This window comes from Pogona vitticeps, chromosome 1, assembly GCF_051106095.1.
Source record: "Pogona vitticeps strain Pit_001003342236 chromosome 1, PviZW2.1, whole genome shotgun sequence".
Classification (NCBI taxonomy): domain Eukaryota; kingdom Metazoa; phylum Chordata; class Lepidosauria; order Squamata; family Agamidae; genus Pogona; species Pogona vitticeps.
Genome location: NC_135783.1, coordinates 50,355,393 through 50,368,227, shown reverse-complemented (window position 1 = coordinate 50,368,227; position 12,835 = coordinate 50,355,393). Strand labels below are relative to the sequence as shown.

At 41.5% G+C, this 12,835-nt stretch overlaps 1 protein-coding gene across 2 annotated transcripts in view; it reads left to right on the top strand.

Annotated features, from left to right (window-relative positions):
- The window catches only part of VIT (vitrin), a 71,024-nt gene extending 58,748 nt beyond the window's left edge, over window positions 1-12,276 (top strand). For both annotated transcript variants that reach the window (XM_020802846.3, XM_020802845.3), the window contains 4 exons: window positions 3,758-3,861; window positions 6,509-6,735; window positions 9,190-9,703; window positions 11,206-12,276. In XM_020802846.3, coding sequence (XP_020658505.3) covers window positions 3,758-3,861; window positions 6,509-6,735; window positions 9,190-9,703; window positions 11,206-11,384 — 1,024 coding nt within the window. In that variant the 3' untranslated portion in view covers window positions 11,385-12,276. The remainder of the gene's footprint in view (window positions 1-3,757; window positions 3,862-6,508; window positions 6,736-9,189; window positions 9,704-11,205) is intronic.
- The last annotated feature ends 559 nt before the right edge of the window (window positions 12,277-12,835 follow it).

Sequence of the window (12,835 nt, the reverse complement as noted above, 5' to 3'; positions counted from 1 at the left end):
ACAAGGTTTATTGAAAAAACAAACAGGGTAAATAAAAGGATCAGGTAAATAGGATACTGGAACTTGGTATAGTCCCAGTCATACACATACAACAGATTGGTTCCCACGGAACACTTTAAGGTAACGCACAGACCCTGAACCTATCCGTTCTGGCTACCTAGATAGAAACCTGAACCTATCAGGTATGTACTATCTGACGAACAGTTGTACCCAGTCTGACCCACAGACTCCAACTCCACTTCTCCACGTCAGCTCTCTTACGAAGGACTTCCCCCAAATATATACAGTACAGCTCCTCCCCCCTGATGTCCCGCCTTCCACTCCCCATAGGATGGAACTTTCCCTCCAAACCCATGACAGACAGGTACCATCAGTGCTGTATGTGACCCTTATACTTTCGCCACCTTGGATTTATGATATATGCTTGTTGGTTTTATTGTTTTTAAATTTGTAAACTGCCCACAGTAGACTTTGAGTCTAGAGGGGTGGGATAGAAATCCAATCAATCAATCAATCAATCAATCAATCAACCAATCAATCAATCAACCAACCAACCAACCAACCAACCAACCAACCAACCAACCAACCAACCAACCAACCAACCAACCAACCAACCAACCAACCAACCAACCAACCAACCAACCAACCAACCAACCAACCAACCAACCAATCAATCAATCAATCAATATAAAAAACAGAAAAATCAAGGAAATACAGCATCCAGGTGTCAATAGGATTACTACCCCACTCATTTCACCAGCTGCATCAGCACATGGTTTTCTTGTTCTGTGCTGTCAAGTCAATTCTGACTGATGGCAACACTTTTGAGAATTTCCCAGGTAGGGAATACTCAGAAGTGGTTTGCCATTCCCTTCTTCTGGGGCGTGCTGGGACTTTGCAGCTTGCCCAAGGCCACACAGGCTGGCTCTTCTCCCTGGAGACATTGTGGTGAATTGAACTGCCAAACTCTGGCTTCACAGCCAGATACTGTATGTAAATCACTGAGCTATCCAGCTAGCTGCACCGGCAGATGGGCGCTTTAAAAAAAGAATAGCAAGATATGCTACCACATCATTGAGAAAAATATGGAAGTGCAAAACATTGTACTACACATGGGGGTTTTGTATTTGTATACAGATACGAAGGCCACCAGCATAGGTGGCTGAAGCAATGACTACCCACCGCGAGACCACTTACCACACAGCATGCGGTGCACAATGCCGGCATTGTCCCCTGTGCCCCAATCATGGCAGAAGCCCGGCTACCGCAGCCCCACCTCCCTGCTTGCTCAGCCACTCCACTGCTGAACGGGGAGACTCGCCCTCCCACTCCCTTGTTGGAGAGGCCGGGAGAGCATGTAGGCGGGGCTGTGGCAGCTGAGCGACTGCTACAGTTGGCGTGCAGGAGATAACCCTGGCCATGCGCACCACACACCATGAGGTAAATGCTCCAGCAGGTTCTGGGGGGGTGGCAATCAGGCTGGCCCTCTGTGCCAGCAGACTGCATATTCGTATATGAGTACGAAGCCCTCATGTCTACATTGTCTCATTTGCATGACAGTCAAGAGGCATGGACTAGTACTACCCTCTTGCCTTGACATGAAGCCAAACGGCAATCAGATCATGGCTCCAGATTCTTCCATTTTGCACTGGTTGTGTGAGAATGGTCACACAACCGTTGTGTGCCCATTCTCACAACCAGTGTGAGAGTCTGCTGGAGTGTGGTGGGAAATGCTTATGTGATTTTTGTTCCTCTCTGCATTTGAGAAACAGGATAGCAGCCATAAACACAAACATCTTGTCTTGAAGAATGAGATTTATATTTTGCACGAAAAGCCTTGTATTTTCTGTGCAAAATACTATTTTTATGCATAGCCACAAGTTTTTTTGCCACAAGTGTTGCTTTTTTTTGTGGGAGAGGAAAAAGTATTTTTTGCTACAAAAGTTGCCAAAATCTGGAAACGCAGAAATGTACAAAACTCTTCCAAACTGACCCAGTAGGAGCAAAGCTTTTGCAATTTTTCATGCTCACTGCAAGAATCAAATAAATCAAAATTTGCATGTCTATCTCATCAGTTCAGCTATGTGTCTAAGAGGGATCAAGTGGAACTCAGTGAAATCCTTTTCCCTCCTTGGCTGAACCTAGGTCACAAATATAATGGGTCATTCTATATCATTCTATTCCAGAGGCTGGAAACTTACTGTTGGGTGAGGTGGTTGTATAACTCCTAGAGTCTGGGGAATTGTGCAAATTCCAGTCCAAAAGTAATTTTTCCAAGCTGTGCCGAAGAGAGGGAGGTACTAGCTGGCCCGGGGTTTGCAAAATTACACAACAATCCTTATGGGAAAACCTTAAGAGAACAGCCTCCTCCAAAACAGCCAAATGAGCACTAAATGGGCATGGAAAACTGACAGACTGGGGTGGGAGTGGGCAGAGGGAAAGGAACGGAGCATTCTGGGAGATGTGGCTGGCTGGAACCCTAGCCAGGAACATCCCACACAGCAGTATTTTGTTGCTGGTGTCATCATGTGTAGCATTACACATGATGGGAGGTCCATGGGTACCTGATCTATATTCATCTCACTGCTCCTCTTCTAGCAAGATAAGTATATGGCACAGCCACGGAGGCCCCCTTTTTGGAACAGCCACCAAAACACACTCTATGGCGCATTCACAGCTAGCAGCCAGATGGAGCTGCAAGATGTAAAATGGCTCCTGTGGACCTTTGTGTACTATTATTACATTTTCCATTAATAAGGCCTGCCTGGAGTTGGTGATGCAAGGCCTTTAAGGTTATGTTTTTATTTCCTTCAAGAATAGCTTTTATGTCCAAACACGAATAATACGAAATTGTCAGGTACAACAAAGGCATTCGTAATTAATTATCACCACTGCGTTTTTTGATCAGAGAATAGTTCACAAGTGATTCTTGTACATGTCCAAACGTAATGGTAAAATTGTAAGAAGTAAACTCATATGCAAGAGCCCATAAACACAGCATGCATATATTATGTATTCATTCATTTCACTGTATAGGAGGACCATGTGTATTTCCTATTGGAAACAATTTATAGGTACAGTGGTGCCTCACTTAACGATTGCTTCGTACAACGAAAAATTCACTTAACGATGGCTTTTTCGGAGCGATCTTGCACTTCACTTAACGATTTTCCCTATGGGCGATTTTCGCTTAACGATTTCGGGACCATGCTTCACTTAACGATGACAGTTTTAGGTCCCCTTGTTTCGCTTAATGTTTTTTTTTTACAGCCCCGTTTTTGCTATTTTAAAAATATTCTAAAATGTTTAAAAAAATGTTTAAAATGCTTGGAATCGTTAGTGCACCTAATAAAACCTTTGTTAACTTAATTTGGGTTTGTTCTGAGTCTTTTTGAATTTTTTGTGACTTTTTCCCCCCATTGAAATTTGGCTTCAATGCATTTCAATGGGTTTCGCTTAACGTTTTTTCCTATGGGGATTTTCGCTTAAGGATGGTAATCCGTTCCAATTGGAACGGATTATCCGGTTTTCAATGCATCTCTATGGGAAATGGTGTTTCACTTAACAATGTTTTCACATAGCGATTTTTTTTTTAACCAATTAAAATTGTTAAGCGAGGCACCACTGTAAATTGTTCCCAATATGACATTATCATTGTTCCCAATATGACATTATCATACTTCTGTTCTTGATTTGATCAGAGCTTTCTTTCCCAAAAATAAGCATAGAAGCTGCTCTGCTTTTGTTTTAAACACAGAGATGACCCTTCTACTGAATTTAACTTGAAGACTTATGCAAACACTAAGGACGTGAAAAATGCTATCGAGAAAATACTTCAGAAAGGAGGATTATCCAATGTTGGTATGTAGCCTGCATGATGCATTCACAGCTAATCAGCTTAAGTATCAGAAGGGGCACAGTGGTATGTCTGACATTCTAGGAGTTTCCGGCTAAGACTTCACAAGCCTTTCCCCCTTGAGTCATTTTCCCTGAATCTGGAAAATATATTTCTTTTCCAGAAAATCAAGAGTTAATATCTCAAAGACATTTCTGATTTAAACGTATGTTTTTTATTTATTTCACAGCATTAAGAACAGCCATAGTGAGCTAATTAGTGGTCATTAGTTAACAGCATAGGATTTCAAGCAGAAACTATGAGCTAAATTAAATTAAATTAACAGGGTATGTGTATTTCCTCCTAATATCTTGTTCTTCCCTCCACCACTTAATTTCTTCACACAAGTCTGAGTAATCAGACTTACAAGTGTCCATATTTATCTTCCAAGTACATATCTGTCACAAAAAAGCTCATTAGCATGCATCATACAAAGCTGAGTGAAAGCGTGTTTTCACAAACAGATGGTTTTCAGCATCTTTTCAACTTTCACTCATGCTTTCTTTCTAGTAACATTTTAACTATAGTATATTGTCTAGAACGAGTCTGAATCACAAGTGCCTTATGGCTAAACGATAAACTACATTAGAAGTTGATGGTTAACTTATATTTCTACTTTAACTTAATTGGGCCCTAACACTGTACATGGATAGGGGTAATTTAGCTTTCCATCTGCAGCTACTTCCACTGCTAAATCTCACCTTCCATGTAGGAGCTTTTAAAAAATCACACACAGAGAGAGAGAGAGAGAGAGAGAGAGAGAGAGAGAGAGAGAGAGAGCTTCCATTGGACATTCAAGATTTTCCTCTTTTTAAGCCCCATCACAGCTAATGTAAAGTTGGGTGTGGGTGGGAAACAGCCTTGGGGCAAATAGTTAAGGTTTCGTTACCTGCACACTGTCATCTCAGTCCACATCAGGAAATCACTAAGCTTACTTGCAGTAAAGGGAGCAGGGGACAAAGTCATTACCGTTATTGCTGCGCCAATTGCAAAAGTAATGTGTTGTGTTGCACATTATTGTTGCCAAAAGGACAGAAGAATACAAGGGGATATTTTCTGGTTTCCTGTTGTAGCCGATTCTGACATTTTACCTTGGAAATATTCATGAAAATACAGAAGGCAAAATCAAAGAATACTTCCCTGCAATTTAGTATTTAAAATAGGATGGCATAAAACCTGAGAAGTTCCTGTTAAGGAACCATAAAAGTAACTTCTGAAAGTAACTGCCTGTTACTTATTTCAGATAACTTACTACTTACATTGGATGCAGAGGAAGTAACTAGTTGCTTTCCACACTCTGCTAGTGAGGAAGACTTAGCTGCTTGCTCTAGACATGTCAAGGAGTTACATTAGTGCAGTGGTTCTTAACCTTTGTTACTCAGGTGTTTTTGAACTGCAACTCCCAGAAATCCCAGCCAGCAGAGCTGATGGTGAAGGCTTCTGGGAGTTGCAGTCCAAAAAAACCTGAGTAACAAAGGTTAAGAACCAGTGCATTAGTGAACCATTCAGCCAATCAAGCAATAAAAGCAAGGCATTCAAGTAGGCAGTTTCTCTTGGTGGATCAGGAACTTCATGCAGATGTTGGGTGTCAATGAGCAATACCAGTGTATGGCCACATGGTCAGGCACATTTGGATGTGAGGCTAGTTCCTTGCAACATATGCTTTCAGTGGGGATGCATATTTTCTGGGCAATCTGAATGGAAATTAGTGCTCTCACTTACCATCTGGAGTAACTACTAAATATAGAATATTACTATTTCGTAGTATCATCTGCATATTGATTTTCCTCATATTAGCCTTCTATTGTCACTTTACACTTGCATAATGCAAATTGTATAAGTCTTCATGGCAAATTACCACTCAAGAGCATGATTCTGGTTGTGTTCCTGGGCCCAAGAGCGCAACCATTACCACCTTAGCACCTGCCAATTTGTTGCCAAAACTTAGGCTTTTTCCCTTTTGCAAACCTAAATTAGCAATAGGATTCTTGCAATTAATTTAGACAGTTTCTAATCTTTTTTAACCATACATTTTTATGAAAAATTTAAGAATGGGAACCAAGAACAAAAACAACAAATGTAACTTTCAACTAAAAAACAACTAATCATTCAGTTGGGTGTACATTATACAAAGGGTAAACTTTAAACCAAAAACTATTTTTCCTTTATCAGGGTTACTTATCTTGTTAACAACACAAATTATACTAAGTGAACTGTACGGCATGCTTCCACATCACACTGAGCCTCAAATAACTTTGGTATTGTATAGAACACTTCATGAGCTATTGGCTTAACTATGTGATGTTCTTAAGGATATGTAATCACAGTACAGGTAAGTGGTAACTGGTTTCTTAAATGTCCACATAGAAGTGTAGCATCTTTTGAGATATGAGGTTGTTGGGTTGGAAGTCCTGTTTAGCTGCATGTTAAAGGAAGGGGAACCATTTAATGACAAAATTAGTTTCTCTAGGATAGATGGACAGTTTCTGCTCTTAACTATATGCAGCACTAAACAAGTATACATTATGTAGCAGGAGATTTAATGTCATCTTTTAAAATTACAATTCACTATGCCCATCCTTCTGGCTTTTTTCTTTCCACCTTCTATCACAGGGAGAGCTCTGTCTTTTGTTAACAAAAACTTCTTTGAGGATTCTAACGGGAATCGGGGTGGTGCCCCCAACATTGCTGTCGTGCTGGTGGATGGCTGGCCCACAGATAAGGTGGAGGAAGCCTCCAGGTTGGCAAGGGAATCTGGCATTAACATTTTCTTTGTCACCATTGAAGGACCAGATGAAAATGAAAAACAATATGTGGTTGAAGCCAATTTTGTGGACAAGGTAAGACGAACCGGGGTTCACCAGAAGAGAGGTGAGACACAGGATTTAGTGCCAACAAGTCTCCTTAATCTGGGCAAAGACTGGTTTGACCCAGGTATCTCTTTCAAACTTGGTGAGACAATGACAGACCATATATAAGTGGGATATATTTGCCTAGATAAATAAGTGTGAACAACATTCTCTAGTTCTTGGTTGCAGTCACCTTCCTTTCAAATATTCTGTTGCTACTGTAGTCAGGGAGGCTCAGTACATGTCTGCCTTTTATGGGCTGGAAGTTAAAAGTATGTAGCAAGCATTTTGAACCACCATGGAGCAATAGATCATGATCTATGGACCAATGCATTTTCTCTTCCTTTGTAAGTAATCACGTACTGATATATATATACAGTATATATTGCTAAACAAAAAGCTTTACTTTCTCCTCTTGCAAACCATGTGGTTTTTCTCCTTTGCTGTAGAAGGTTAGCATATAAATTTTTTCTCATAATGGCTACTAACAAACATACCTGCCTGTGTTAATGGCTCATGTAACCAAGTACAGTGGTGCCTCGCTTAGACGATGATAATCCGTTCCACTGAAATCACTGTTTAGCGAAATCATTGTCTAGTGAAAGCATTTTCCTATTGGAATGCATTAAAACCTGTTTAATGCGTTCCAATGGAGAAGAATCGTTGTTGTCTAGCGAAGATTGGCCATAGGAAAGCCGCTTTGCGAACCACCGATCAGCTGTTTAAATAGCTGTCGTGTGAAGCTTAGGTCCCGAAAACACCCGTTTTGCAAGCGCGGAGGGAGCTGTCAAAATTGTTGTCTAGCAAAAATCCGTTTGCGAAGCAGGGACCAAACATTGTCCAGCGAAATTCCCCCATAGTAATCACTGTTTTGCGAATCACTATAGCGATCGCAAAAAGTCAATGTCTAGCGAAAAAACTGTCATGCGGGGTAACTGTCTAGTGAGGCACCACTGTATAGCGTTTTTTTTTTTTAACGTACTACCTCCTAATGATTTCCTGAAGAAATAAATGTGAGTTTTCTAACCATGCAAGAGCAAACTCACTGGCAAGTGTCACATCTAGTTTAACCTTGTAGTATTCAGTGAAGCAATGCAAGCATGAGTGTGGAAAGTCAGAGGGAAGCTAATAGGAAGGCCAGGAAAAAAAATCGAGCATTTCAAGGTGAAGTATAGAGATGAGTAATGTTAGATCATGTTTACTGAACACCGTGTGCTGCTGCCTCCAGTTTTGTTCCAACACACATGAAACTTCTGGGTTATATTCCATCTTCTTACAACAAACTACGTAGTTTAGATTGGTACCCATTACAGAATGCCTATTCAGCTGAGTAGTTAGTCTGGCATATGAGGGTTGCTGGAAGGGCAAATGAGCCCTGCTTGAAGTGGGCTTTGGGAACCGTACTCAGAAAACAACACCCTGCCACCATTTGGACACTCCTTCTGATAATTTGGTGCACTTTTCTCTGTATCTGTGCCAACGAACATATTTCCTATGAGCTTTAATGCCAGGCAGCCTCCCCTGAATCTGATTGGCTGATATTCTTGTGTCTATTAAAGTCTGAATGGGGTTGAGCCACAGTGAACCTCTGTGCACCTGCCAAATTGGAAAATTAGGATGAGACAGCAAGTCTAAGCCTGTGCACAGGGAATTAACAGTAGCTGCATCTTAGAAAGTGGCAAAAAAGGGAAGGATAAACACATGCTATAAATTCACAAGCGAATTCCTTAAGAGATCCAAGTCAGATGCTACGTCGGCAATGTAGAGGTTCCTGCAGGAAATTATATAAAGCAGTCTGGAATACTACACTAACCTGTGCCTTAGCTTAACGCTGAGATAGAAGCCAGTGACTAGAGGAAGAGAAGATGCGCAATCGGATGAAAGACAAGAATGACACTACAAGACAAGGCTTAATATGCTAAGGGGCCAAAGCAAAGTAACTCTTTGCAATTTGAATATTTTCCTGCTAAATATATATAAAGCACATTTCAGTTCTGTGCAAGTCTCCCCACTACAACAGCTTTGTTGCCTGCAAAGTACAGCTTAGTTTCCAAGCTGTTCAGTGTTATGTGATCTCCTGCCTTGTGCCCGCTCAGTGCAATAACTGTAATTCCAATGAGCGGGCCTAGATGATGATCTAATGAAATCGGAAACAGATGAACATATTGTTGAATACGCACATCAGCGCTGCACTTAAGCAAACAGTACGGCAACTGGCTAGCATCTAGCCAGTAGGCATCTTCATTCTTGAACATTGAAGGTAGCCATGCTTGATTGCTATAACCTTCCCCTCTTCAAGAAAATGGTTTTCTTTTTTCTTTCTTTTTCCTTCTTTGTTTCTCTCTCTCTCTCTCTCTCTCTCTCTCTCTCTCTCTCTCTCTCTCTCTCTCTTGTTGCAAGTGCTCTCTCTCCACTCCCTGTTTTGTATTTACATTTGTGTTGCAGGCTGTATGCCGGACCAATGGCTACTATTCTATCACTGTTCCCAGCTGGTTCACTTTACACAAAGTGGTGCAGCCTTTAGTGAAGCGAGTCTGCGACTCTGATCGCCTGGCCTGCAGCAAGACCTGTTTAAATTCGGCAGACATTGGGTTTGTCATTGATGGATCCAGCAGTGTTGGGACGGGGAATTTTCGCACCGTCCTCCAGTTCGTAGCCAACATTAGCAAAGAATTTGAGATTTCTGATACAGACACCCGTGTTGGAGCTGTGCAGTACACCTACGAGCAGAGACTGGAGTTTGGCTTTGACAAGCACACCACAAAGCAAGATGTCTTGACTGCTATCAAGAGGATCAACTACTGGAGTGGAGGGACCAGCACTGGTGCAGCCATCAACTATGCCTTTGACCAACTCTTCAGCAAATCTAAGCCCAACAAGAGGAAGATCATGATTCTGATTACAGATGGTAGATCCTATGATGATGTCCAAGGACCAGCTACAGCAGCACACCAAAATGGTAAGCCACTGAATGCTGTGGACTTTTTTTTTTCCAAAGCATCAGCTACAGTCTCTAAGGGTTTGAAATACTGTACTGAAATTAGGGAGCTGAGAAATCCAAGTTTATAAAGAAAACTTGATACTGCATACTGAGTTGTGATCCTAAACATGGGAACTCCCGGTCCAAATTTTGGCATACTGTATTTTATCAGGCTGTGATACGAAAAGGATTGTTGGCAAACATGGGTCTAAGGAACAAAAGCCCTGCTTTGTTGTTGAAAAGCGTAAAAGCAAAGTGAGCTGCTTATATACTACCTCATAGCACTTCAAGCACTCTCTGGGAGGTTTACAAGTGACAGTAATTATGCAGGCTATACATTGCCTCCCCAGCAAGCTGAGTACTCATTTTACCGACCTCGGAAGGATAAAAGGCTGAGTCAACCATGAGCCGGCTACCTGGGATTGAACTCCAGGTTGTAAGCACAGTTTTGGCTGTGGTACAGCAGTTTAACCACTGCACCACAAGGCTCCTCATGGATTGTGAACTGTATAGCTGCATAAGTAGATTTTCCATGTGGTAATTGGAACCCTTAATATACACAAACATACATAGATATACAGTGGTGCCTCGCAAGACGGGCGCTCCGTTTAATGCCGAATCCGCATTACAAGTTTTTTGCAATCGCAAAATGACATTTTGAATGGGGGAATTTCGCTGCGCGATGATTGGTTCCCTGTTTCGGGAACCAATTTTCGCTTCTCGACGATCAAAACAGCTGATCGTCGGGTTTTCAAAATGGCCACCGGGTGCTCAAAATGGCTCCCCGCTGTGTTTCACTGCACAGGCACCCGAAAATGGCCACCCCATGGAGGATCTTCACTGGATGGTGAGTTCTTAGCCAATTGGAACGCATTAACCAGGTTTTAATGCGTTTCAATGGCTTTTTATTTTCGCTTTACGACGTTTTCATTCTACAGTGATTTCGCTGGAACGAATTAACGTCATAATGCGAGGCACCACTGTATCAGTGTAAATTCAGCATATATAACTGTAGCAAAGTACAGGAAAGAGTTATTCCTCTGCATTACACCAGCCTCTTCCCTGCCACTTAATTTTAGTCCTCCTGTAACTATGTTACCATCCTTCTGTAGGATGATCAGTGTTGGCTCTGTTAATATAGGGCTTTGGTGCTGGGATTAGCAAAGAAAATCCAGGCAGTTTCCTACTGCTAAAGATTAATGAGGAAGAAAATCATTGCATACTCCTTTTGAAGAAACTTTGATAATTTTGTTGGGTTTGCTGTTATAATTATGGCCTGAATCCAACTGCTAATCTCAACTAGAGTGAACCCACTGAATCAGTGGGATTGACAGAGGTGTTACCTTACTAAAGTTGATTCAGTAAGTCTATTCTAGTTAAGACTTGTTGCTGGATTTACACCTTTATATTAAAGATTAATTTGTATGCAATATTGTTTTAACAAAGACCCTTGTTCATAGTTCTGTCTATTTCTCACTTAGGAGTCATAGCCTATTCAGTAGGAATTGCATGGGCCGCCCAAGATGAACTGGAAGCCATTGCCACCGATCCTGATAAAGAGCACTCCTTCTTTGTGGATGAATTTGACAGCCTCTACAGATTTGTTCCTAAAATAATCCAGAATATTTGCACAGAGTTCAATTCACAGCCGCGAAACTAATCAACTAACTCCGCATTTTCCACCAAATGCTGAGTCACTGAAGAATATTACATGAGAGATATAACACAAAATATTAGGCAAGCAATATCAGCCAGGTCAGGAGGTTGTTGGGGCATTTTAACTGCAGGACCCTTCAGCTGTGTTCCCTATGTATATCAATAATGGGTGTAGATTGATGTATTTTTCTCTCTGCTGGTTTCAAAACTGATCTGATAGTACATCAGGCACAATCCTTGGCTAAATTCCACTGATTCGGTCCCATAGTTTTGCATTAATTTGTACACACCTCAGAAGGATATGTCCTGAGACATTTAAACCATGGTGGGCCAAAGACTCCATTTGTTAGGAAATATTCCATTGCAATTCCCCAGGAATGGAAAAAAGAGCGAATAAATGACCTACAGCTGCCTTGCAAATATTGCAGGGCCTCATATCAGAGCCACCAGCACATATATGAAGAATGGAAGCAAAGAACAACCCATTAAAAAAAAGCGATATCAATGAACAGAAAAGTGAGGCAAGATTTGTAGCAGCAAAAGGTGCAGTGTGACATGCACCTTGCTATACACTGGCACTCTTGGCCAGTCCTCCAGAGGATTCTGCTGTGTGTATTCCTGCTATGGACTGAAGTGTCTATAAAACAGCTCTGGGCAAAATTACTTCATCAGACATCTGAGAATGTTTTGCTAAGAGTGGCTGTAACACAGACCAGGTGGCAAAGTGGCAACCTCCAACAAATGTGAAGAAAGAAAAAAAATAGTCAACAGTTCCTTCTTGCTTTCACAAAGCACACATATCTACTTCCCACACTCCTTGTTCAACAACATTATATCCACCGAAAAGGCACATACTTTCCACCACCCCGTCAGTTTAAATAAAGAAATGAACAGATCCCAAGCTTCAACTCCAAAGAGAGTGAACAGTTTTTACTGAAACCAGCAAGGCTCTATTGAGATGCATTCAGAAGGATCCCTGGTGCTGCTGTGCTTACTGTATGGCTCTTGCTCCAGAGTCCTGTTTCACAGAGGCATCTAAGCACGGAGGGGAGAGATCTATATTGGCTATTTGCAAAAGCTGTTGCAAACCTAATCATCCTAAGAATTGTTTGGGATGGAATCCCACCCCTTTCAAATTACTTGTTAATGTATAGCCATTAACAATTAGAGTGTGATAATGAGAACAGTGACAGCTATTTCTTCCAGAAACAGTAAGCCTACAGTGCTTCAAAACATTCCAGATGAGCAGTTATGCCAATCAGTCTGCTATCTTTCCCATGACTGCTCTGCTAGGTTTATTCTGAAGCCTTTGGTGGGTGACACTGTATACCTGGATTTAAAAAAAGCTTTTGACAGCATCTGCTGGAATATCTTTAACCACAGGCTTGTTAAGAAGCACAGTTAGCTTCAAAAGGTTACTGGGAGGGGACTTAGCTTTGTTGACTCTTTTACAAC